Here is a 27,964-nt window from a genome sequence, read left to right as displayed (position 1 = left end):
GAAGAGGAAACCAGCAAGGGAAATAGGGTAAGGGCAACTGTTGTAAACGTTGGAAATCAAACTTCTTTTTTTTGCAGCCCCCAAGCTGGTTGGGACATGGGTTTGTTTGCCCTTCAGAGTCAAAGGTGACAATGACATGAAGAAAGTGTCATTCAGTCAAGGTGCAAGTGCAAGGTGTAAATCTTATCATGTACCATGACACTTGCCCCTTCGGTCCCAGGGTGTGGGGATGGATATTTGCCAGGGCTCCTGATTGGAGTGCCTTCCGAGTGACCCTTGCCCTATGGGCGGCAAGGATTCATTCCTGTTCATTTGCGATGCTTATCCAGTTGAATACCCCACCACCAATTCTAGACCTCAAATCGCATGTGAAGAGTGGCCACCTTGGCTCTGGTAGCACAGACCGGAGTCTAATATTGTGTCTCAGTGTGAGTCCTTTGTACACAGTTGCACTTGTAAATAAAGGGCACATTTGATTTGCAGGCTGAATGGAGGGAAGAAGTGAAGAAGCACTTTGAAAAGATAAAGAGTGAAGGGACATGCATTCATCGGTTAGATGAAGAATTAATCAGACGGAGGAGAGAGGAGCTAAGGTATGTGCTCTGCCTGACTCATAATGCAGTATATCCCTTGTAACTTTAATCCCAGGATTGAGAGTGTTAATTCCAGTCAGTCACCACATAATCCATTCAGGATTAGAGTGGTGCTGGAAAAGCACAGCAGGTCAGGCAGCATCCGAGCAGCAGGAAGATTGACGTTTTGGGCAAAAGCCCTTCATCAGGAATTCCATCAGAAGACACACAGAAGAAAGTGGTGTGCTTTATTTTTTATATTTCATGGATGGATTATTGTTTGACATTTCCAGGTTGGGAAAAGGGAATTGCATGACTGGAAAGCAAAGGGTGGGGATGAGGGTGAGTAACGATAGTGGCAATTGAGTCGGCAAACTTCATTCAAAGAGCTGCCCCCTTGATACATCTGTGCATGCACGTTGTGAGGGGCAGTAGAAGAACTGGAGATTCTAAGTGATGGGAAACTTAGATGTTTGTTTGTCTGCCAATGTTACAATTTTAACCCTCGTTGCTCAGAGAGGTTTCACAGTAATGTTAGAAACTCAGCGTTAAGAAACTCAGCGTTAAGGCTCCTGTGTGGCTCTTGACCTCTGAGCTTGTGGGAGTGGATTTGGTCAATCCAGGGGAAGCAACGGGACATTGTATCTGATGCAGTCATTTTGTCAGACAGCGGAGGACGCTGTTCAGTCCCAGTACCTGTGTCTTTTGTTCCAGGCATGCCTTAGACATCAGAGAACACTACGAGAAGAAGCTGGAACGAGCAAACAATCTCTACATGGAACTGAGTGCGATCATGTTACAACTGGAGATCAGGGAGAAGGAACTCATACAGTATGTACAAAAGCCACTGTTGCAATCTGAACTAGTGTAAGACTGAGTGAAAACTGCTTCTGAAATGAGAGGGGGTAGGTCCTTGTTCTGGTTCAGTGCCCGGTTTGATACAACTGAGTGTCCTGCAAAGTCACTATGAGTGCAGTTGAGATTTAATGGTAATAAAATAATATCCGGATACTGCGGATGCTGGAGATCAAAATAAAAACAGAAAGTGCTTAAGGAATTCAGGAAGTCTGGCAGCATCTGTGCAGAGAGAGTTAATGTTTCGAGTCCAGTAGGCCTCCTTCAGAAATTAAATGAGTCCTGAGGATTAGTTTGCAAATGGAGGGGACATTTATCATTTTTCCTCTGCTCCTGGAGCTGAACAGTCCAGGTAGGCACAGCAAGCTTCCTTCTGCAATGTACATTAACAAGTCAGCAAGGATTTTACACCCAAAAGCTTTGTGGCCTCTCTTGCTGACAGTAGATTTTTTTTTATTTGCCGACTTTGCTTTTGAACTCAATTGAAATTTTCAGGCTGCCACAATGGAATTTGTACTTAGATTTTCTGGAATATTAGTTCAGAAACATGAACCCACCATAAGCTGCTGCCCACACCGTAATCTGCTCCAGATGCATTCAACTGATTGTCCCTGAGCTAGGTGGATATTGTTTTAAAGGGCAAGAGAGAGGGCCAGGTGCTAATAGCATTCACCTGGAAGCTGACTGACTACTTGTCTGCAGAGTGTGAAAACAAGAGAGAGGAGGGTGCCCAGGACAAATCTCTAGGTGGTACGCATGGAGACAGTCCTCCAAAGGTGGAATTTGAGGAGGTAAAATTGCTAGAGATACTCAGAGTATAATCGGATAGGTAGTGAATGCAGTCAGAAAGCAGCACTTTCCTTCATGTTGAACATGTCAACAGTCTCATATTCAAATGATGTGTGCATATATTAATTTCCTTACATAGCTTCAAACCTTTCTGTCTGTAAACCCCTCCCACCCCTTCAATCTATTTACATTTATCTCTCATTTCTGCAGCATCGATATTACAATAACAGGCAGGGATATCATTCACTACTAGTTATAATTAAGCTCAACTGTAAGTGGGACCTGACTAGACCCATCCTCTATTAAATTCTATGTTTTATTTTGGTTGTGGCATTGTCCCTCAGTATTCCCACCACCTCTCCTTTTCTTCTTTTTTGATCATTCCTGATTTGGTTATATTACTTGTCTGATTGATTGTCAATGCATCCTACCCTCCTTTGACTTCTGTCCAAATCCTGATCCGTGCAGGATGAAAAACTTTGACTAAATGTACCATTCTTTTTCAGCAATATTCAGAATACTTTTTTTCCGTTCTTGAAACAGGGGTGTCATTGGCAAGGCCAGTACTTATTGTGAACCCCTATTGGCCTGTGAGAAGGGAGGTTACTGTGGGTCTACCTGTTTCTGTAGAAACCTGTTCTACAGAATTATGTGGCATAGCAGACCTTCCCATCATGACCACAACCTGCTGCAATTTTCTCTGCCTGTGCAGACCTTGAATGTGGTGGATCACCCATTTCTTGGTCCCCAGGCGACCCAGGTTGCAAGATCCAGACCATTGTGTCACTTCTAAGTCTGGACCAGTCCTCACCCTCTTGACCATTTCATCAAGGATCATGAGAACCCCAGCTGTGAGGCAATGCATTTTGGGCAGGAAGAAGAGAAGTGCTGAATATTATTTAAATGGAGATAGACTGCAGAAAGCTTTGGAACAGACGGATTTGGGAATCCTTGTGCTTGAATCACAAAAAGATAGTGGTCCAGGTTCAGTGGATAATAAGGAAGGCAACTGGAATGTTGGCCTTTATTTCAAAGAGAATAGAGTCTAAAAGTAGGGAAGTTTTGCCAAAATGATACAAAGAACTAATCAGACAACAGCTGCCTTATCTAAGGAAAGATATACTGGCATTGGAGCAGTCCAGAGAAATGTTCTCTTATCATGACAGGTTGAGTAAATTGAACTCATTAGAATATAGATGAATGAAAGATGACCTTATTGAAAAATACAAGATTCTTAAGAGGATTTGACAGAGTAGATGCAAAAAAGTTGCTTCCTCTTGTGGGAGAGTTGAGGACCAGAGGGCATCATCTCAGAATAAAGAATCATAGGTTTAAGATACAAAGGATCTTTTCCCTTTGGAGGTTGTGGAATTCTTTACCATAGAGAGCTGTTGAGGCTGGGTCATTGAGTAAATTGAAAGCCGAGATAGAAAGATTTTTAATCAGTAAGGAATGTGGCGTATGTGGATTTCACCAGTTTCCTCATTTCCCCTCCCCCCACCTTGTCTCAGTCAAATCCATCGAACTCAGCACCGCCTTCCTAACCTGCAATCTTCTTCCTGACCTCTCCGCCCCCACCCCAGTCTGACCTATCACCCTCACCTTGACCTCTTTCCACCTATCGCATTTCCGACGCCTCTCCCCCAAGTCCCTCCTCCCTACTTTTATCTTAGCCTGCTGGACAAACTTTCCTCATTCCTGAAGAAGGGTTTATGCTCGAAACGTTGATTCTCCTGTTCCCTGGATGCTGCCTGACCTGCTGCGCTTTTCCAGCAACACATTTTCAGCAGTATATGGATTTCAGTAAGGCGTTTGATAATGTTCCCCACAGTAGGCTATTGCTCAAAATGCAGATATGTGGGATTGAGGGTGATTTGGCCGTTTGGATCAGAAGTTGGCTAGCTGAAAGACAGAGGGTGGTGGTTGATGGGAAATGTTCATCCCGGAGTTCAATTACCGCAAAGATCTGTTTTGGGGCCACTGCTGTTTGTCACTTTTATAAATGAACTGAATGAGAGTGTAGAAGGATAGGTTAGTAAATTTGCAGATGACACAAAGGTTGGTGGAGTTGTGGATAATGCCGAAGGATGTTGCAGGTTACAGAGGGACATAGATAAGCTACAGAGCTGGGCTGAGAGGTGGCAAATGAAGTATAATGCGGAAAAGTGTGAGGTGATTCACTTTGGAAGGAACAACAGGAATAAAGAGTACTTGGCTAATGGTAACATTCTTGGTAGTGTAGATGAGCAGAGAGATCTCTGTGTCCATGTACATAGATCCCTGAAAGTTGCCACCCAGGTTGATAGGATTGATATGAAGGCATATGGTGTGTTAGCTTTCATTAGTAGAGGGATTGAGTTTCGGAGCCAATTAGGTCATGTTGCAGCTGTACAAAAATCTCGTACAGCTGCACTTGGAGTATTGTGTACAGTTCTAGTCACTGCATTATAGGAAGGATGTGGAAACCTTGGAGAGGATTCAGAGGAGATTTACTAGGATGTTGCCTGGTATGGAGGGAAGGTCTTTTTGATCAGAAAGGCTGAGGTACTTGAGGCTGTTTTCAGTAGATGGAAGAAGGTTGAGAGGTGACTTAATTGAGACAAAAAAGATAATCAGAGGGTTTGATAGGGTGGATAGTGAGAGCCTTTTTCCATGGATAATGATGGCTAGCAGGAGGGAACATAGCTTTAAATTGAGGGATGATAGATGTCAGAGGTAGTTTCTTTACTCAGTAGTAAGGGCGTGGAACACCCTGCCTGCAACAGTAGTAAACTCGCCAACTTTAAGGGCATTTAGATGGTCATTGGATAAACATATGGATGAAAGTGGAATAGTGGCGGCTACATGTGCTTCAGATTGGTTCCACAGGTTGGCGAAACATCGAGTACTGTTCTGTGCTATAATGTTCTGTGTTCTTTGAATCCTCAGGGTTATGAGGAAAAGGCAGGCAAGTGCAGTTAAGGATTATCAAACCAACCACTGATTTCATTGAATGGCAGAGATTTTTGGATGGATTGAACATCCTACTTCAGCTCCAATATTTTATGACTAGGCCAGGCCAGAAGGATGCTGCTGTTAATTGTCTGGTCTCCACTGATGCTGGAGCTACCTCCCCTTCCCCATCCCTTGAACCCAGCACCAAGCTCCTTCACCGACAGAGCACAGGTCTTTACCCACCAACACTGAGCGTGGCCTTGTACTCTTTCCTGAGGCCTGAGAAGTTTTTGTGGTGTTGCAGGCGTGAACAAGCTGTGGAGAAGAAATACCCTGGGTCATACAAGCGACACCTGGTCAGGCCAATCATTCGCACCAATGCCGTCGAGAAACTGATCAAAAAGAAAGCCTCAAGCCATAAACCTGGAGCCCAGGGCAAGCGGTAAGTATTGGATCACAATCGGAACTGGTAGGAGACGTAGCAACCGTCAGTGCAGTCAGAAAATGGGGAAGTGGTGTAATCTACTAGATTGAGCACTCAGAGATAAGAAAGTGGGATAAGGCTGGAAAACTCTCTCGTTGGCTGCAATGAAAATGATTAGATTAGATTACATTACAGTGTGAAACAGGCCCTTCGGCCCAACAAGTCCACACCGCCCCGCCGAAGCGAAACCCACCCATACCCCTACATTTGCCCCTTACCTAACACTATGGGCAATTTAGCATGGCCAATTCACCTGACCTGCACATCTTTGGACTGTGGGAGGAAACCGGAGCACCCGGAGGAAACCCACGCAGACACGGGGAGAATGTGCAAACTCCACACAGTCAGTCGCCTGAGGCGGGAATTGAACCCAGGTCTCAGGTGCTGTGAGGCAGCAGTGCTAACCACTGTGCCACCCACAAATGATGGAAGGGATGGCCTTTAGCCACACATTAAACCTTGCCACTTTTTGTGTGTGAACGGACAACGTGGTTGCAGGACTGTACCCTCTGCTCCTAATCATCACCACTGAGAAAAGGAGGGCTTGTTAGTTATCAACAGGAGAGCAGACCATAATATGGGAGTCCATTACAAGCTCTCCCCGCCCCCTCCTCTTGCCCTGCCCCCTCCTCTTGCCCTGCCCCCTCCTCTTGCCCTGCCCCCTCCTCTTGCCCTGCCCCCGCCCTCTCCCCGCCCCCGCCCTCTCCCCGCTCCCGTCCTCTCCCCGCCCCCGTCCTCTCCCCGCCCCCGTCCTCTCCCCGCCCCCGTCCTCTCCCCGCCCCCGTCCTCTCCCCGCCCCCGTCCTCTCCCCGCCCCGCCCTCTCCCCGCCCCGCCCTCTCCCCGCCCCCGCCCTCTCCCCGCCCCCGCCCTCTCCCCGCCCCCGCCCTCTCCCCGCCCCGCCCTCTCCCTGCCCACGTGCTCTCCCCGCCTCCCAGCCCTCTCCCCGCCCGCCCTCTCCCCGCCCCCGCCCTCTCCCCGCCCCCGCCCTGCCCCCGCCCGCCCCCGCCCTCTCCCTGCCCTCTCCCTGCCCACGTGCTCTCCCCGCCCCCCCGCCCTCTCCCCGCCCCCGCCCTCTCCCCGCCCTGCCCCCGCCCTCTCCCCGCCCCCCGCGCTCTCCCCTCCCCGCCCCCCGCGCTCTCCCCTCCCCACCCCCCGCGCTCTCCCCTCCCCGCCCCCCGCGCTCTCCCCTCCCCCCCCCCCCCTCGCTTTCCCCTCCCCCCCCCCCCCCCCCTCGCTGTCCCCTCCCCGCCCCCCTCGCTCTCCCCTCCCCGCCCCCTCGGACCATTTGAACAGAACGTGAACATAACCCGCTGCACGCGCATTCACAAGAAAACAATGCCTCTCCCCTTCGCTCTGAGTCCGTCATGTGTGGTTTCAGCGCGGTCTTTGTTTCTCAGTGTTGGGCCCCCCCGGGGTCACGTGTTTGACAGTTAGTGTTGGCGGGATTCTCCCTCGCGCGCGCGGAGCACGTGCTGGCTGTCGGTTACTGCGTGCCTTGAACGTGCTGATGTCTCCCTCCCTCCTTCTCTGTCTCCCCCCCCCCCCCCTCCCCTGCAGGCCTGACCTGCTGAGGTCGGAAGCCATCGTGCCGAGCGCGGAGCTTGTCGGCCCGTCGCACTCGCCCGTCTCGGGCAGCCCCAAGACGTCCACTCCGCCGGGGAAGGCGAGGTACCGCGCCAAGCCCAGGCACCGGCGCGGCAACAGCAAAGGCAGCCACCACGAGTTCGCGGGGGGAGTCCCGCGGGGGGCCGCCCCGGTCCCGGCCCCGGCTCCAGCTCCAGCTCCAGGCCCGGCCCCGGAGGAGTGCGCCCTGCAGCGGCTCGGCGACGCCGCCAGCTGCGCCCACAACCTCAAGTACTTCGGCCCGGCGGCGGCGCTGAGAAGCCCTCACACCGACTGCCAGCCGTGCAAGGTGGCCGGCTCCAGCCCCGACCTCATCCCCACCACGCTGGCGGCGAGCTGCCGGAGGGGCTCCGGCGGAGGGGGCCCCGCCTGCCAGGCCTGCCGGGGGCCCAAGGCCGAGGGCAGAGCACGGAGGGCGGCCGGCAGGTGCGAGGTGGTCCCGGCGGGCGGGGCGGCTTTCCCACCGTCAGTGCTGGCCCAGGCCGCCGAGGCCCAGCGAATGAGCGACAGGCTTCGGGAGAGCAGCGGGAGCACGGAGGAGAAGCAAGGCTGCAGAACAGGGTCTTCCTTGGGTACCCCTCAGCAACTCACCGCACCCACACTACCTCGCAAGATGGGAGCCCTCAGAAAGGAGGTAAGGCGGCGGTCGGTCCCAACCTGACAGCTCTCGAACTTAATTGCCTTTCTTTTTCTTTCCCCCAGAGTAACCACCGCTAGTTTATTAAACACCCAATTGAGTATTGACAAGCAAAACCCATTATGGTTAATGCAAACCATCGAAGATCAGGGGTTAGGGAGTAACAAAATCAAACACACTTCTAAATTAGGTAGAAATCCAATACAAATTTACAATTAACTTCCGTACTTCAACATACAATGTTTTGAGTTAAGGCAGGGTATGGGACGGGGATAGGGGGATTTTAGGGGCCAATATCCAGGATCCAGGGCATGAGGGGGCATCCTATGCTTTGGTCAGAGGGTAGTGCCCACTGTGCTCAGGTCAACAGGCAGAGGTAACTGCTCAGGCTGGGGGCTGGGGCCACTGGGCTCAGGTCAGGGGGTACTGTACTGGGGTCGGGTCAAGTCAGGGCAGTTGCGCCGATGACCATGATTTCTGTTTCAGCAGCTTCCTCCGAGTAGTGTTTATCACATACAACTGAAACCTCAGTGTCAGAGTTTATTTGGTCTAAGTGTTTGGTTTAAGGAGCAATTTACAGCAGAATAGAAGTGGAGAGGCTTGGGGAAAGAATTTGAGTTTAGGACACAGGCTGTTGTCGGCTTGACTGCTTATAATGGAGCATTGGCATAGTTGGGACTGGAGAATTATTAGAATTTGAATCCCTACAGTGTGGAAACCGGCCCATCGGCCCAACGAGTCCACACTGAACCCCTCTGAAGAGTAACCCACTCGGATCCATTCCCCTACCATGTAGTTACTCCTGACTAATGCATCTAACCTACACGTCCCTGCACACTGGGCAATTTAGCATGCCCAGTTCACCTAACCTGCACGTGTTTGGACTGTGGGAAGAAACCGGAGCACTTGCAAGTTTATATTGGATTTCTATCTAATTTAGAGGAGCGTTTGATTTCGTTACAACCGGAACACCTGAAGGAAACCCACACGGGCGTGGGGAGAAGGTGCAAGCTCCACACAGACAGTCACCTGAGGCTGGAATTGAGCCCGGGTCCATGATGTTGTGAGGCAGCAGTGCTAACCACCCAAAGAGAGACAAATCAGAGAATGCTAATTTTAACTGAGACATTGTCAGAAAGGGGTTCATAGGAATGTGAAGCACAGGAATGACAGATAAACAGGACTTGATAGAAGCAGCAGAGTTCACCTTATGGTAGGTTGAAGGCTGGCCAGTGATCCATCAAAACGGTTGCATGTCGAGCCAGCTAAGGCACCAAGGTGGGATTGAGCACAGCTGAGCTGAACTGGGCAGACAACCTAAAGTACCCTCTGCACCATCGTTTAGTCACAACTTTACAACACTGCCCATTCTAATCTGTGGGATCTGTGATTAATTGCAAACTGAGGGAGGCTGTCCTAACTGTGTCCCTTTTCATATTATACGTATAACTTTTTTTTAAAAAGGCATTTTTTGTTTAAGCTTTGTCTTTCACTCATCAGAATAGTTCACAAGATTGCCAACATAAGGGGAAAACCAACATTTATACTGAGATGGCAATGTTGGTTGGCAAGTGGACTTTAGTTGGTAGAGGCATTGCCATGGAGAATGCACCAGTTAACAATGACTGACAGGTAGACTGCCAGGCTTAGTTTGAGTTTTTAACCGGGCAGATTGACTCTGACTGGTTAGGGCATTTTTTTGCAAAATTAGCCAACAAATGATTGTCGGCTATTTTGTTGAGTTGAAACAGATGCAATGCGTGTACATGTTCTTGCTGTCTGCAAAAATCAGGCCCTGTGTATTTATGTATGTAACGTAGAGTCATAGTGATGTACAGCACGGAAACAGACCCTTCGGTCCAACTTGTCCTAGCTGACCAGTCATCCCAACTCAATCTAGTCCCATTTGCCGGCACCTGGTCCATATCCCTCCAAACCCTTCCTATTCACGTGCTCATCCGGATGCCTTTTAAAGGTTGCAATTGTACCAGCTTCCACCACTTCCTCTGTTAGCTCATTCCACACACGCACCACCCTCTGCATGAAAAAGTTGCCTCTTGAGTCCCTTTAACATCTTTCCCCTCTCACCTGAAGCCGATGCCCTTTTGTTCTGGACTTGCCCACCCCAGGGAAAAGACTTTGCCTATTTGTCCTATTTATCCATGTCCCTCATGATTTTATAAACCTCTATAAGGTCACCCCTCAGCCATCGCTCCAGGGAAAACAGCCCCAGCCTGTTCAGCCTCTCTCTATAGCTGAAATCCTCCAACCCTGGCAACATCCTTGTAAATCTTTTCTGAGCCCTTTCAAGTTTCACAACTTCTTTCCGATAGGAAGGAGACCAGACCAATATTCCAACACTGGCCTAACCAATGTCCTGTACAGCCGCAACATGACATCCTAACTCCTCTACTCAATACTCTGACCGATAAAGGAAAGCATAACAAACACCTTCACTATCGTATCTACCTGCGACTCCACTTTCAGGGAGCTATGAAACTGCACTCCAAGCTCTTTGTTCAGCAACACTTCCTAGGACCTTACCATTAAGTGTATAAGTCCTGCTAAGATTTGCTTTCCCAAAATGCAGCACCTCACATTTATTTAAATTAAACTCTATCTGCCACTCCTTAGCCATTGGCTCACCTGATCAAGATCCGGTTGAAATCCGAGGCAACCTTCTTCGCTGTCCACTACACCTCCAATTTTGGTGTCATCTGCAAACTTGCTAACTATACCTCTTAAGCTCACATCCAGGTTATTTATATAAATGACGAAAAGTAGTGGACCCAGCACCAACCCTTGTGGCATTCCACTGGTCACAGGCTGCACCACACTCAAGAGTTTGAGTGACAATCCTAAATTGGTTGCCACCGTGATCCTTTGCATACTTCGGATTATTTAGCAACTGTTGTTGTGGATTTGAGTCTTAGCTAATGTAACTGATGTAAGCTTGGTGTCTTCAATGTATGGGACACAGAATTACATTGTTTTCTTTTGATCACAGGATGGAGACGACTCCTCTGAAGAAGAGGAGGGAGAAGTGGACAGTGAAGTTGAGTTTCCACGCAGACAGAGGTAAGATGTCAAATGTAGCCATTCTGTAAAATTTCCTTCCTCCCTCCCCTTCCTGACTGTTCCAAGTGCTTGTTACCAACAGAGAGATTGAGGCGTAACTTTAAGCAAGATAACTTACGAGTACCTCTAATCAACAAGTGAAGAACATGGTGTGAGGGCTGGTAATCAGTTCTAGACTGCAATCATAGAATCGAGCAGCAAAGAATGAGCCCTTTCGGCTCCTCATATCTCTGCTAGCTCATTGAAAGCTACTCAAACTTCCTGAGCTCTTTCCTTTTGGGAAACTTTCTTTTAAGTATAGTGTCAGTATTCTCCCCTCCCTCAGCATCCGAACCTCACCCAGTGAAGAAGAAGGTTTATGATTGAGGAGCAAGTAGGAACACCCCATCATTGATCTCTGCGTTTTCTGAGGGTGTCTGCTGCTCATTGTTGTTCAGTTCTCCAGGTGGATGAACACAAACACAAAAAGAAAGTAGCTGAAGCTACTCTCAGTTAATTCAATAGGATCTTCTACCTCCATTGCATCCTTCTACCCTCTCCTCATATCCCTTATGTTTCTCAGTTCCCAAAATCTCCGAGTGAGTGTCCACAGCACTCAAGGATAGAAAATGTCACCTCAGATCTGTCCTAAATGGCTGACTCCTTATTCTGAGACTGTAATCCTTATTTCTGGACTCCCTAACTGCTCGAAACATTCCCCTCGTATCCACCCTATCAAATTTGTTTAGGAATTTGACATGTTTCATTGAGATTACATTCCATTTTCTGATATCCTAGGAAATTTGTTCTAGTCAATACACAAAATAATCCCGTCCTCCCAACAATCAGTCAATTTAGTCATGCCCTTCCTTGAGTACGGAAATTAAAACTGTCCACATCATATCAAACATGGTCTTATTAATGTCTTTGCATTTAGACCCCCATCCCTTTGTAATATGAGCAAAGATATGTTTGTTTACTAATTGCTTGCTGTTACCTTCATGTGAATGCAGTATGATTCATGTACAGCTGCACGCAGGTTCCTTTCAATGCAAATATTTACAGTTGAGAGTGTGACACTGGAAAAGCACAGCTAGTCAGGCAGCATCTGAGGAGCAGGAGAATCAACGTTTCGGACATAAGCCATTCATCAGGAATATTTGCACCTCTGTCAACATTTTACAAATGTTTTACTTCAATCTTCCTTCCATTGTGGATAACTCTCAATTTCCCACATTCTTGTCTAGATTCTTGACTTTGTATAAATCATTTTGTGGCTTCTTTGTGTCCTCTTCATTTACTTTCCCACCTTTTTGATTTTTATTGTTAGCCAACTTAATGCAACACACTCTCAGTCCTCAATCATTGACAAACATTGTAAATAACCGAGACCCAAGCATTCATCCCTTTGTTACCCCAGTAGTTCCAGTTTGCCAATCTTTTTTTCCTACTGTCTTTTTCTGTCCATTAACAAATCCTCAGTCATTGCTATTATGTTATCTCAAAGCCATACGTCCGAACATAGCGTAAAACCTGTTGTATGGCACCTTATTCTCGATATACTGAGCACATTGGTTCTTCCTTATCTATCATAGTGATTTACATTCTCAAAAGCTCCTAAATGATTTGTCAACCTTGTTTTCCTTTTGGTTCTACACCGTTGCATTTTTGTTTAAGTTTCCTGTTTTCACTTCCTTAATAAATATTTTTCCTGCTACTGATAATAGCTTAACTGGTGAATACTTTCTTATCTAATCTGCAATGATCAACTGGCAGAGCAATGGGCTGAATAGCATAATTCTGCTCCAGATTTTTTGTTTTTATGGCCTTTTCTGTCCTCCTTTTCCTTTCTTCAACAGTGGAGTTGTTTGCTATCTTACACTTCTTTTGTGATAATTCTAGATTTGAAGGAGTTCTGGAAGATTAAACTAATGCATCCACCATCTCTCTAGCCAACCCTCTTCAAACCCTACAGTGTAAATACCAAAATGCAGATGTCTGGCTTTTAGTCCCATTAATAACAAGAGTACTAATTTATTTTTCTAATTATATCCCTACGTTCCTCATTTTCAGTAAAGCCTTGGCTTGCCACTACTTCTAAAATGTTTTACTTGTGAAGCATTATGTATTTGCCAAGAAACATAGGTAAGTATGTGTTTAGTTACGCTGCTTTTTATTCCCCCCCACCATTGTAAAATCTCCTGGGACTCTGACCCTAAGGAATTCATTTACTTTTGTTAAGTGCCTCGTTGAATTCCAGTGGAAGTTTATATAATTAGTTTTGAGTCACTGCTAGTTTACTCTCCTCCTTATTTCTTTATTAATTTCTTGATCGTTCTTTGCTGATTCAGACATTCTATTAATTCTTATGTTAACTATGTTTTTTGGCAATGTTATTACGTCCTTCCTTCAATCTACTTTGTGTGTTAACCATGGTTCAATCCATGTTTTGCGCAGTTATTTACTTCCTTAAATGTATAATTGCTGCAAATTGAGTCAGTTCTCAAGTATTTACCATTGCCAATTTCTCTTTTACACGCGTTTCCTACTTTAGTCAAATTGTTCCTCTTACCTTTGTACTTTACAGATTTAAGATCCCAATTTCGGATTTTACTAAATCATTCTAACGTTCAGTATTGAATTTTATTTTGTGATGCTCACTCTTCCCTGGAGGCTCCTTTTGCTGCGAGTGTTTAACTTATGTTCACATTGCTGCCTGAAATAGCTTTTTTCCAAGTTAGTTCCTCAGCAATCTTGAATACATTTCATTAATGAAATCAGACTCCACACTGATGATGAAAAGTCACATGAAGTCAAATGAAGATTAAAGTTGCCATTGATTATTATGTCACCACATATTTTCTCCAATAATTTTTTTTTTACTTTCCCCAATGTTTTAAGCACAAACATCTTTGCTGAGCTCTGACCCCTCCTGAATCCACTTTGTTTATTTATATTCGAATGGCTACCCTACAGTACTCATCTCATTTACTGATTTTTGATTTCTGAATGTTCACAATGTCTGCATTTCTTAAAAGCTCTGTTTGTCATCTTCATTGTTTCATTCATTGGGAAAATGATTCCAGTTCAGTTTATCTGGAGCCCATCTCAGTGTAGCATGTCCTCTTTCCTCAATGTTGGGTGCCTTGAAGTGAAACTACTGCCTCCCATGCCATTCTTTCAGGCACTCATTTACTGTAGGCCTCCAATGCTTGTGAGCTACCTGGCAGCCCTGCAGGCTGAAGATCCTTTCTCAACCTGTGGGTCTTTATATTTTTGATGTCTGTCCTCATTTCTTTCCATCTGACAAAATTTGTTCTCTTCCCTTGAACTCCTGCGTCACAGACTTCATCTCTTCCATCACTGTGGAAACCAGTGCTTCCTATAATGCCCTGCCTGCAGGGACCATGAGAAAAGTCTGTAACGTATTCAAGATTATCTACTGTCCTCATTTAAAACGTCTGTCATTTCCCTGATGTCTATTTTAATTTTTAATGGGTCCATGCTCCCCATTTGCACGCACTTTTAAAATACTTATAAAAGCTTTTGGTATTCAGTTTTCACACGGCATTGCAGATTTTACCATGTTTATTTCAGTACCTCTTTTCATGTTGTTTGCAACCATTTTATCACTACTTGTTGCACTTCCCCATCTCTGGCTCTCTTGCACATGCTCTCTCATACTCCTGTTAGATTTTCAGTTTCTTCAACCCTTAGCCTGATCTCAGGTACATAAGATCATTGTCAGAGGATCCTGCTACCTTCCAGGGTTTAAATTTCACAAGCAAGATTCCCACTGAGGTCCAAGTAGGTTCAGGTATTCTTTCCCACTGTATGCCTAGTGCTATCTGGGGCTTACAATGCTGAACTCCTTTGCCTTGAGGGGAGAAAAGAGCCAAATTGTTGCTACAGACCACCCAAGGAGAGCTGGCCTTTGAGTGCAACTGCTCAGGGCAAGCTAGAGATTCAATCCCTGCAGATTTGGGTGGCACGGTGGCTCATTGGTTAACCCTGGGTGAAAGTGAGGACTGCAGATGCTGGAGATTACAGTCGAGAGTATGGTGCTGGGAAAGTAAAGCAAGTCAGGCAGCATCTGAGGAGCAGGAGAATTGAAGTTTCAGGCAAAAGCCCTTCATCAGCGGTTAACACTGCTGTATCACAGCTCCAGGGACCCAGATTTGATTCAAGCCTTGGGTGGCCATCTGTGTGTAGTTTGCACGTTCTCCTCATGTCTGCATGGGTTTCCGCTGGGTGTTCCAGTTTCCTTCCACAGTCCAAAGATTAGATTAGATTACATCACAGTGTGGAAACAGGCTCTTCGGCCCAACAAGTCCACACCAACCCGCCGAAGTGCAACCCACCCATACCCCGACATTTACCCCTTACCTAACACTACGGGCAATTTAGCATGGCCAATTCACCTGACCTGCACATCTTTGGACTGTGGGAGGAAACCGGAGCACCCGGAGGAAACCCACGCAGACACGGGGAGAACGTGCAAACTCCACACAGTCAGTCGCCTGAGGCGGGAATTGAACCCAGGTCTCTGGCGCTGTGAGGCAGCAGTGCTAACCACTGTGCCACCGTGCCGCCCAAAGATAGGCAGGTGAGGTGGATTGACCATGCTAAACTGATCTGTGGTGTTCAGGGATGTGCTGGCTAGGTGCATTAGCCATGCAAGGTTACGGAATAAGGTGGGATGGGGTGGGTCTGGGTTGATGCGGAGTTGATGGGCCAAATGAGTTGTTTTGGGTTGCAGGGATTCTAGGTTTACCAGCGTAAACATGAGGCCCCAATGTCTCTGAAGAGATCTTCTGGCTGATTTGAACAGCAGAGTCCCAGACATGGCCTAGCTGAAGTGCAACTCCACCAGTGTCTTCCAGAGGCCTGTCATTATTTGAAGCTTTCAATGGCAGTGGACTTACCAGCTAAGGCCTGATCTCTCCTTTTGCACCAGGAGTTGATCTTTCCATGATCAAGGCCAGGAATCCTGTCTGTGGTCAACACTCCCATTCTAAAAGCAGCCTGGGCTTAGAATCTGTGAACAATTTTAACTACAAGTGAACGGATTCTGATTGAGTTAAGCTTTCACCATATATAATTCTGCATTCGTTCTCTGTTCAAGCAATGCCTTTCTTTTTAAAAAAATTCTTCCTGCCAAAGTGAACAGATCACATTTTTCACATGATATTCCATCTGCTAGATTTTGCTCAGCCACTCAACCTGTCTATATCCACCTGCAACTTCTTCACATACTTTATCTATCAGCTTTGATGTTATTAAATGGCAGCGCAGGCTTGAGGGCCCAAATGGCCCACTTCTAGTCCTATTTTGTGTGGTTTTTTAAACCGCAAATGGAGTCCGTCCATGTTGTATTCAAGAAAGACATATATATAGTTTCAGGATTGAAGTTTTACCTTAATGGTGAGAGACTGGTGGCTGTGAAGGAGCAAAGTGTTGTCCATATAAGACAAATCACTGAAAACAATTTGATAAGCACAAAGGTGGATGAGAAATTGTCTTCATCTTGGAGCATTTGGATATTATCCTTCAATAAAATAGGGCTATATTCAGATTTCCACTGGAGCATTGTCTTCAGCTTTGTAGGAGACATATTGGCCTCTGAGGTGAACTGCACCGTAATACTGGTGCTTTGAGCATTCAGCTATCAGTCCAGGTTTCAATATCCCCTTCAATAGATAGTTGTGTGGGGTCTTGGGGGTGGGTGGTGTTAAGATACTTGAGGTGTTTAAAATACTTAATACAGTCAGCACAACAGATACAGAGAAACCACTTCCATTGGTTTGGAATGTTAATAGATTGGACCCAGCAGTTCCAGAGTGAAACCAGCAAGTACTTGCTTGAAGGGTATTGATAATCTGGAATTCTGAAATTACTGAAACTCATTTTGTTTTAGCCTCACATAACTGCAGACACAGGAGACTTTGATATTACTGTTATACTGCACCTTTCTGCTTGTTCCATTGCAGGGTTGTGTGCATTTGTGTTTTGTTGGGTTCCTGAGGCTGTGTTGCCCTCTTTACTCTGCAGGCCACACCGTTGTATGAGCAGCTGCCAGTCCTATTCCACCTTCAGCTCAGAGAACTTCTCTGTATCTGATGGGGAGGAAGGAAACACCAGTGACCACTCGCACAGCGGCACTCCAGACGGACTCAGCAACAACAATGAGGACCGTATGGAGGACAAACTGGACGATATGCTGTCACAAACTCCAGAAATTCCCATTGAGATATCCATGCAGTCAGATGGGCTGTCTGACAAAGAGTCTGCTGTCCGCAGGGTGAAAACTCAGATATCATTGGGGAAACTGTGTGCAGAGGAGCATTGCTATGAGGTGAGATTCTCATTGCTAATTGCATAGTCCACATTTGACAGAGTTCAATCCAAACAGTGACATGAGCATATTCTCGGGGTGCAGAAACACAACTCCTCAAAGCTGGAAGGAAACATCATAATATGTAGGCCATTCAGCCCATAGAGTTTGTATCACCATTCAATGAGATCATAGCAGATCTTATCATCTTCATCTCAATTGTCTGTCTTTTCACATAAAGGTTGATTTAAAGAAAAGAGTACACAGACTCCCAGGCTTAATAAATAAAGATATTTGGTGCCAAAAACACAAAGTTACAATAAATCTTTACTGCTAGCACCCTAGCTGGAATAATACATTCAAATCTAGACATCATATTTCAGGAGAAATTAAAACAAAAACTGCAGATGCTGGAATCCAAGGTAGATAAACAGGAGGCTGGAAGCATTTAGCAAGCCAGGCAGCATCAGGAGGTGGAGAAGTCACCGTTTCAGGTGTAACCCTTCTTCAGTCCTCCCAGCCTCCTGCTTGTCTACCTATCATATTTCAGGAGGCAGTGGTGTAATGGTAAAGTTACTGAACTAGGGTTTGATTCCTACCATGGCATAAGATAAAACTTGAATTTTAAAAAATCTGGAATTAAAGACTCGCCTAATAATGAGCATGTAACCATTTGTTGTAAAAGCCCAGCTGGGTCACTAATGTCCTTTGCCCAGTCTGGCCTACATGTTGCTCCAGAATCACAGTGATTGAATCTTAACTGCCCTTTGGGCAATTAGGGATGAGTAATAAATACTGGCCTGGTGACACCTATGACTTGCAAATGAAAATAAAGAAAAGGAGGGTTACCAAGGCCTTGAGAAGGGGTTTATTTGAATGATACCAGGAATGAAGAAGTTAAATGGGACAAACACAATGCTAGAAGAGCTCAGCAGGTCTGGCACCAAATGTGGAGTCAGAAACAGAGTTAACATTTAAAGCCCAGGATGACATGTCCAGGCAGCATGATGACTCAGTGGTTATCATATTACCTCACAGCGCCAGGGACCCAGATTCAATTACAGCCTTGCATACCTGTGTGGAGTTTGCACATTCTCCCTCTGTCTGTGTGGGTTTCTGCTGGGTGTTTCAGTTTCCTCCCACAGTCTAGAGGTGTAAGTTAGGTGGCTTGGGCTTACTAAATTACCACGTAATGCTCAGGGTTGTGCAGGTTAGCCATTGGTAGCTATGGGGATAGGGTGGGGGTTGGGATGGTCTTTGGAGGATCAGTGCAGAGTCGATGGGCAGAATGGCCTCTATCTACACTGTAAGATTCTATAAATACATGACTCCTCTTCAGAACTCTGAACATAGCTTGTTTGATTTCCAGTGTTTGCCATATTTTGCCTTTATTACGGACTCTGGTGTTGTTTCCTTTGAATCAAGAATGTTAAAGGGAGATTTAGTACTGTGCAAAGTGATGAAGAATTTGGTACAGTAAATAAAGGGAATCTGTTTCTAATGACAGGAGTCAGAAACTAGAAGAAAGAGGTAATAGGTTAAAGAACAAGAGATGAGTATATTTTATGCATTAAGTTGCTACAATTTGGAATGTTCTGTGTGGTTCCAAACTAAGTTTAGGAAAGGAATTGGATAAATAGTTGAATAGTACAAATATCCAGGGTTCTAGGGTAAGAACAGGAAAATGGGACTAATTGGTGCCTCCTTCTAAAGTGCCAGCTATGCTGTATCTAACCAGAATGAAACAGGCTTCCTATTGCACTGGGAACTGTTTATGCTATTTGGCATTGCACACGGGTCAACCAATGGGGCTGTGCCACTAATGATGCTGCAGTTAAAATAAATAAATTTGGGTGTGTTTCCGTAAGGAATGTCCCAAATTCTGCATTGGATTTTTCTTCCTGCATTGACACCTATCGTCGGGCTAAAAAAAATCCATTATTGTGTTTGGCATGGGTGACTGGGAGATGGCATGAATGGACAATATGAATGTGAGCACAGGCATCCAACATTAGAGTGCAGTGAGAAGAAGTTAGGTGACTGTGAAGCAGCTATCACTCTGTAGTTTTCTTTGACTATTTCACCAAATTATGTAGATGGAGCTTAAGTACGGATCAGCATGAAAGAATAGGTGAAGATGTGAATTTATATAGCAACTTCTATGATCTCGGGGCACCCCAAAATGCCTTCTATCTAATTAAATATTTTTGTTTGAAGTGTAATCACCACCATGTAACACCATTTGTGTTTAAAAAAAAAACTTTCAGGAAGCAATGAACTGAATGACCAAATTGCCCATCTGTTTTGTTAAGTGAGGGACAGGTATTTGGGACCAGGTGTCAGCTCAATGCTGATGTGAACCATGTTTGGTGTCTGTTCTCCTGACTCACTCTCCCAAGTTCCAGTAAAGTTGGGCAGTGGGGTTGGGTTAGAGACCTTCGGCTGTCTGCTGTTGAGCCATATCCTAGTGACTTGAGTGTGGTGGAGGGAATGGTGTGGAAGAGTGGCGAAAAGGGAGCTTGAGCATATGGCACTGATCTTTTAATATTTGTCCCCACTCTCTAGAATTCCATGCACTTTGGGGAGTCAGAATGTGATTCCTCTGAAGCTGAGTGTTCTGACGCAACAGTCCGGAGAGGGAAGGACTGCAGCTTATCCACCTGGTGAGGGAGGCGGACGGCAAGGTCACCCAGAGGAAAGGAACATAATAAATATGGACAAATACACTTGAAGACTATAGAGACTTCCCGTGGGAACATACTGCAATAACACAAAGACTCAGATACTCTTCGATATTCTGCAACATTCTGTGATGAAGTAATTGTAGAGTTCACTATCATTTCAATCAAGTATGGCAGGGATCCACTTTGTTGACTAATGTAGCTAGTGTAAACATTAACATTCTATTTTTGTTTGACACTTCACACTGCATAAACGTCAAGTATTCTACAAGAGACAAGTGCAAAGAGGTTGGACAAGACATCGCAAGTCTTAATCTTATTTTTGTTTTTGCATGGAGTGTAAGGCTCAGGGACCAACACGAGGCTGCACTGCTGCTCTGACCTGAGACTGACTGGGTCAGGAGACACCAAAGTGGGCTACGGTTGATGGGAGGGCACCCCTCCTGATGCTCTTCGATGAAGAGGCAACAGCGAAGATTCTGGAGTGTACCTGAATACTTCAGATGTACATACATGAACCAGCCAGGACGATCAGCTCAACCCGATGGCAAATGGATCATGGGATTGGAAGGAGCTTAATGTCAAAATGTACTGCCAAGTCTGGAAAGGACTATTTGTTGGCAGCATTTGGAATTGCTGAGGCCACGGTTGGTAAGGGTGGGGGTATATGTGAGGGATGTGTTTGTTAGCGTAATGATCCAATTGGGGGTTCCCAGCACCTGGCACAGAACCTTCCAGCTACCTGGCAAGGTGGACGGATAGAAAGGCGATGAGGCAGCTCTGCTCCTTGAGCCTGTTCTGACATAATGAGTGGTTGATCCCAAGTTTGCTCATTATTTTTTGATATTCGATGCAAATCCATTAGTCTTTGGAAGCCTTCCCACCAAGGCTCTGCTCCAAACCCTTGCCCCTCTCATAGTGTGATGCCAGCATCCGGAAATGTGGAGAGATTATTCCAGAATTTCACTTGCCTGTATGCGGGAAGAAAAGGGGATTCCTGATGTTAACACCAACCCCCCACTCCCCTCCCCTCAATCCCAATTGGCCTTAATGTTGGAAAGCCACATACATTAACAGAAAGGGCTTGAGATGAGCTTCTGAGTACAATGTGTCTAGAGCACTGTCTATCATCCATTCCCCAGGCACACAGTGCCAGACAGTGATAGACAAACCCAGGAGTGATGGTTTGTCCTGGTGCTAACCCTCACCCAACCGAAATGGAGAGGGTGGGAGATGACAGGCCCTTTAAATGTGAAGTGGTTGTGTGTTTGTGTGCGTTAGGGTTGAGGTTGGTGCTGCTGCTGGTACATGCTCCAAGTTCATCCTGTCATTCTGATGGAGCTCTTGCTATGCAGCCAGGCCCTACTGTACTAACTGAGGTGGGGTTACTCTGACCCAAGAGTCTTCCAAATCAAGCCATCCATTTGCCATCAATTGATGCTGGCTCTCTTTCCCATCCCCAAACCTGGTACTGGATCCTTTTCTTCTCCCAGCAACATGAAAAGCCTCGTCGCACAATGTCAGAGGAAAATTGCGCAGTTGCACCACCACGCGTCACCATACAAGCATCAGAACGTCACAGAACCATTCCAGATTTCCCAGCTGCAGCTCACCAGCGGTCAGGGACAACAACAATTTGTGTTTTTTGTTTTTTTTTTATTTTAAAGACAGGTGAATTCCTGACTTCTGGAAGTGAACAGGACAAAAAAAAAATCAGTATCAACCAGTTGTGGCTGTTTTGACACAAGTTTCAGAGTGAAACAAAATGATTGAAAATCCTTGTATTGTTACAGCAAGATTCGGAACGCGATACATTGCTGTTCCACTGCAAGATACATTGTTGTGTTGTGCAAATATTGAAATCTCCAGAGTTAGGTGGTCCCTTTCAGGCTTTTACTCTGCTTCTCATCTTCCATTTTACCGAGATGGTCTTCAAATTCCTGGGTAATGTGTACAGTATGCCTGTCAGATAATTCTGTTAAAGGTTGTGCTCCTAAGACGAAGGAAGAAATAATAAGCCACGTTGTATGGCTGTAGGATTTGTCTGTAATTCCCGTTACGGTCAGGTCACATAGCCAAACAATTGGCAAGAGAATACACCGATTTTAAATGTGGAGTGACTATGCAGTCATCACTCTCGTTTTCTGATTCCTGAGTTAGGGATTTGTCCACTGTTTCCCCCCTCGCTAAGTGCCTCCAGGCCCCCGCAACACAGTTTGTGTGTGCTGGAACCTGCTGCTCTCTGATACAGACTGCTGGTGATGTTCCCCGAAAATGGATTAGCATAGTGGGTTTGCCATTCGGTAATGCTTCCAGATCCAGTTACTACCAGCCCTCAGGAATGTCAGACAAATTCCCCAGAGGGAATTTGTGGGGCTACTCTGGAATCCAGACAAAATTGTACTCTGCATAACAAGTCCTGGAACCCCTCCAGCAGATACCAGTCACTAGCCAGAAAGTTCACTCTGAACTCTCCATCTAAGCAATGTGACACTTGTGCCCTCAGATTTCCCTGTGCCACCAGTGTTGACTGGATGAATGGATCTAACTTATCAGTCTGCCTGAGCTGCAGGCTGTATGTTAATGATTAACTCCTCATTAAATACCTAAAAATACACAACTTGATTGCCAGTTCCAGAGACGGCAAGCAATTCCACAAGAAAGTAGTACAGACCTAGTTAAACTTGTTGCTTGGTGAGAGTGCATTGCAACACATGCACACTAAATTTCTAGGGCAATCTGGGGGCCCAAAGGAAAAGCCCCATGCTCCCTCAGTGCCTGTGGAATCAGCACATTCCATTATAAATGGTCCAGAAGGAAGCCATTTGGCTCTGGGAGAGCTATCCAGTTTGACTCATGCTTGCTCTTATCCTGTACCTCTGCAATTCTTTCCCCTTTTTGTTTATTTTCAGCCAAAATTTAATTGTACAAATTCCATCTCGGTAAAATATCAAAGAAAGCTGTTAGAGAAGCCTGAATTGGACAGCAATATACTGGATGATAATTCTTTTTGTGTTTTGTTTACAATCTCTAGAAATGTAGACTCTGAACATTCTCACTGTAAATTTTAGCAGATGTGTAATTTTATGAAGGAAAGGTCATTACTGCCAAAGCAGTATCAGATCATTTTAAATTATTCCTTTGGTTCTGTAGCTGGACTACATCAGAATTGTTAATTTATCATTGAGGTTTTGATTGTTTTTTTTTCTGTAGATCAGAATTTTGTATACTCCCAGGAGAACCCTGAATCTTTCTTGTGCTCTTTCAGTTACCATTGGTATTGACCATTCCAGGAGTAGGATTGTATCAAATAGTTTGGAAAATCCTAAATTGTGAGAGAGGGGTGGTTGGTGCTGGGGAAGAGGATGAGAAAGCAAGACAGAGCTGACAATTGGAAAGGTGTAATTGTTGGATCAGTGTTTTGGGAACTGTGCCCATGTACCTCATTTCCAATGGCCAGAATATGGAAAGCATTTAAAAATACTTTAAAGGGTGTATTCTTTCAGTGTTATTTATAAGATGTAACAATTCTTCCCTTGTATCAAGCCTACGAGCTCCAGCACAGTTTATTTTATGGATGTTCCTCTGACCTTCCTTTCCTGATTTCTCCTGAAGTGCCCCCTCAGGAACAACCATCCTCTTCCTGAGCCCTCACCCTGTTGGAAAGGAGGATTCATCACTCCTTTTCTTAACTGTTATTAGCAGCAATTTCCAAACCTGCAACCCTTACCAACTAGAAGGATAAGGGAGCAGATACATGGGAAGACAGCAACCCCAATTCCCCTCCAAGTCCCTCACTGTCCTGACTTGAAATTGTATTGCCATTCCTTTATCGTCATGTGGTCAAAATCCGACAACTCTTCCTAACAACACTGTGGCTGTAAAAACATTCCAAGGGCCGCAGCAATTCAAGAAGGTAACATCATCACTTTCTCAAGGGCAGTAAAAGCTGACCTCGTCTGTAATGCCCAACTCCCATGATGAACAAATAAAGTGATCTCAGATCTGTAAAACATACTGTTGGATGTATTGTAGGAGGATTAATCACATGGCCTTCAGTTCATATTAGGCACCCACCATGTCCATTTTCAGGACAAGAAAACATTTACCATTTCTACTTTTGGTATGATCCCTAAATAATTGTTTTATCACTAACACAAAACACATTAAAAAATGGAACAAACTTTTTGTTTTATATTGCTCTCCATGGTTTTCCTCTTGGAGTTTGCTCCCAACATTGTCAACAAGATCAAACTTCAATAATTCCTCTCATTAAATAAAACCGAATTGGCTGGAAATGCTCAGCAGAATTTGGCAGCATCTGTGGAGTAAGAAGAAACACATTTCAGGATGGTGACCTGATATTCTGATGTAGTTCCAATGTTTTCTGATTACCAGCATCTACAGTGTTTTAATTCCTAATGGGTTGACAACCCTGGTAAAACTGCTGAGCCTTTGCTTCCTTCTGATCTTGTTAAAACAAACCCATCCACGTATTAAGTCACTCACCCACACAAAATTCCCGCACTCTCAGCTCAGTTTTAAAAGTAGCTTACAAACAATTCCCCAACAACCTTGTACTTATTAAGTCAATAGAACTTTCTCTACAATTCTAGTTTATTCTCTTATAAATACAAGGTTCCTTAAATGTCAGTGGTAATTGGATGTCTTGGCATTCTAGTACCATGCTCAAAGCATTTCACAGACACACTGACTTGGATGTTGGTTGCTGCTAAACTTCACACAGCCATCTCTCACCGTCTCTGCTCTACCAGATGGCCACCATCATGAGCTTACCCACTTATTCTCTGTCCTGCCCTCGGTCTTCTCATCTTCTTGCCCTTCTCCCTGCCTTACCCTCATTCTGTGCCTGTCTCTGACCCACTATTTTTAGCCTTTTTTTGCTGTACACTCTTTCCCTCAGCCTCACCCTAATTCTCACACTGCCCAATTGTAACTTTGTATTATCTTTTAATTCTGACCACCTTATGAGATTAATGTGAACTCAGAGGTATACAGCACAGGTGCCAGCCCATATGTCCAACTTATCTGTGTTAACCAGATATCCTATAGTTCAATTTGCTTGCATATGGCCCAAATCCCTTTTCACATCCCCATTCAGATGTCTTCTAAATGTTGTAATTGTACCTGCGTCCTCCATCTCCTCTGGCAGCTTGTTCCATACATGTACCACCCTCTGTGTTGAAAACGTTGCCCCTCAGGCTCCTTTCAAATCTTTCCTATCTCACCTTAAACCACTGCACTTCTAGTTTTGGACTCCCTTACCGTAAAAAAAAGACGTCGGCTCTTCACCCTATCTGTACCCCTGATGAATTTATAAACCTCTATATAGTCACCCCTGTTTCTGACACTCCAGGAGAAAAAGTGACAAGCCTATTCAGCCTCTCGTGACAGCTCAAATCCACCAATCTCAGGAACAGCCTTGTAAATCCTTTCTGAACCCTCAAGTTTCACAACATCCTTCCTTTGGCAGGAAAACCAAAATGGAATGCAGTATTGTTGATTTCACTAATTCCTGAACATGGATTGGGCATTCTGTGTGGAGGTTCAGTGAGAGCTCCTTGCAGGTCAGATAGTTCTTGGATCCACACATTACACAGTAACTCCACTAATGGGACCTTGTCCAATACCAGTTCTCAATAAAGAGACATTCACTTAAAACAGCACCAATGAACGTAACACATGTCAGCACAGAGGTCCTGCAACTAGGAAGCTGAACTGAGCTTTTACAATGTCATCACCATCATATCCTTCTCCCGCAAACACAGAGCTCAAGATGATGCAACCAGATAGCCCTCCCCAAACCTCACACATACAGATCATGATTCAATATCAGTCTTTTCTCTGAAATGAAAAACAATCCTGCCATCTTTACATAAATTGATGTTGTTGAGGATTGGATCAGCACAGCTAGCCTTTCAACTGTCAAGTCTGTTACCCTTCAGACTGAGATGAAAATGCCGAATGGGGTTCTCATCAATATGAGTGCATGACAAACAGCAACCCTGTGAACTGCAGCCCTGGGAGATGATTTGTGGTGCTGTACTTGGTTTTGGAATTGTTTTTTGTGCTTTCTAGCTTCCTGGTCAGCACACTAGACAACCAACAACAGGTTCAAGTACAGAGATTACCCTTTATTGGAACGAAACCACCATAAGATATTCAAACCTCTATCCTCAGTGAAGTGAGTAATCCCTTAGGTAGCATACCTGCTGCTTAAATTTCACTTGAAGGAGCTCTCTCTTGGTGCAGTGCATAGTGTTTTTGCCTTCAGGCCAGGAGCCCTAGGTTTGAGCCCCACTCCAGGACTTGATTGGGGTGTAATATAATCAAGCCAAACAGATTGACTATTGATTGATTCATCAGCAACAAGCAGTGAATGTCCCCTGGCCAGTCAGAACTGAGGGGAAGCTGCATCCCAGTAACCTTCTCCATTCTTAAAAGACTCCACACAGGTTCCTGCCATGTCATTCTTGTTTGGAGGGCCTGCCACACAAATTTCTATTTCTGTTCCAACTCATGAAGCAAAAGCAGACATTGCTTGGAACATAGGACCAGGCCCACTGAGTCAATTGCACCAGATCTACCTTCCTTCCATTGAATCACCCCTCCAAATCAAAAATCCTGTCAGTGTGCCTGCAATTTTCAACAGATCAGACACTTTCAGGGAGGGATAGAATAGCCCATTCCAAATCTTCTCACTATTCAAACTGAGTAAGGCAGTCAAGAGGAAATCCAAATACAAACTGGGCTAAAAAAGGGGCTGGGAAGGAGTTGATACTCTCAATTACTATGTATAAGCCATCAGTTAAAAAAAGGATAGTTTTTTAAAAAAAACTTGACTTGCATTCCACCAAAGTACCACATTAGCTTTCCTTTATAATAATTTAGTTGATCACATGTCCTCCAGTTGGTGCAGTCAGAGGGCCTCTTGCAGTTAGGAGACAGTATTGTAATTTCTTTTGTATTAAATTTCAAAGGTCCACCTGGCACCATGAGCTCCAGACCATGTGATCTTTTTCCCCTCTGTGCACAGAGGAGGGGGAGGTTGATCTGCCTCAATCTTCCCCACCGAAAACAAAGCAGATTGTTTTAACTGTGATCATGGCAACCAGTGTACAGTGATGGGAATCAGACAGCAAAACAAAAAAAAATGCATGGAATAAAAAGCCAGTGTACTGTATGAGATTGCGTGGACTTTTGTACTGTTCTACTTAAGCCAAATTAAGCATATTCATGGTCACCATCCAGGATGGAGGGATCTTACATATGAATCCCTGCACAATCTGGTAACAGGAGTGTGTTATCTCAGTCTCACTCAGAGGTGTAGTCAAGCACAGGATCACAGTACTCTGGAAAAGCGATACAAAAAGTCGTTCTCTCACAGGGTCACATACTGAGCACTCTAATTAGGGTGACTCTCATACAAGGTCGAGAATTGTATGCATCTACCCGAAGCTGTGGCAGAAGCTTAAATTGGTTTGCTACTGGGATTTGGGTTAGGAGGTCTCACCTCTTGGGCTTCCTTTCAAAAACTCAGCCCCAATAGAATGAAGTTGTCAAGCCAGTGCAGAAGGTTCCCAGATGTCCAGTGATTGAAGCAAAGCCTTGGTGCCAATACAGTTCAGAGGAAGCTTCACCCTGTAAACAAGCTGTGCTGTTTTGCCCCGAGAGAGTTTGATGAAGAAATGTAGCAGGCTGTTTTAGGCCAGATACATCATTCATACATTGTCCTAAAATAAGGCTTGCCCTTCTCCATCTCAGCAGCTGCCAACTGCACTGTGAACACTGTCCCCATTTCAAACAGCAGACTTTCTACAAGCTGTGGACTGAAGTCCCTTGACTATACTTGTGCTTTCTTTTTAATCAATAAATAACACAGCACATCAATCTATAACCTGGGGCTTTCGCTCAAATTCGGTACTATTTGTTCACTGAGCCTGCTTTACACAGTCTACACACCAGCAACACTCGGG

General features: G+C 45.2%; 1 protein-coding gene across 11 annotated transcripts in view; it reads left to right on the top strand.

Moving 5' to 3' along the window:
• The window catches only part of map3k13 (mitogen-activated protein kinase kinase kinase 13), a 160,438-nt gene extending 133,269 nt beyond the window's left edge, over positions 1-27,169 (top strand). For all 11 annotated transcript variants that reach the window (XM_087988940.1, XM_043693384.2, XM_043693388.2 and 8 more), the window contains 7 exons: positions 484-593; positions 1,287-1,403; positions 5,455-5,592; positions 7,193-7,892; positions 10,903-10,973; positions 17,004-17,307; positions 19,852-27,169. In XM_087988940.1, coding sequence (XP_087845066.1) covers positions 484-593; positions 1,287-1,403; positions 5,455-5,592; positions 7,193-7,892; positions 10,903-10,973; positions 17,004-17,307; positions 19,852-19,953 — 1,542 coding nt within the window. In that variant the 3' untranslated portion in view covers positions 19,954-27,169. The remainder of the gene's footprint in view (positions 1-483; positions 594-1,286; positions 1,404-5,454; positions 5,593-7,192; positions 7,893-10,902; positions 10,974-17,003; positions 17,308-19,851) is intronic.
• Positions 27,170-27,964: the final 795 nt, after the last annotated feature.

Source organism: Chiloscyllium plagiosum, unplaced genomic scaffold, assembly GCF_037043375.1.
Source record: "Chiloscyllium plagiosum isolate Xiang-an unplaced genomic scaffold, Cpla_swu_hap1 HiC_scaffold_7, whole genome shotgun sequence".
NCBI classification, from domain to species: Eukaryota; Metazoa; Chordata; class Chondrichthyes; order Orectolobiformes; family Hemiscylliidae; genus Chiloscyllium; species Chiloscyllium plagiosum.
The sequence above is the reverse complement of the archived record's forward strand: the minus strand, read 5'-3'. Positions and strand labels throughout refer to the sequence as shown.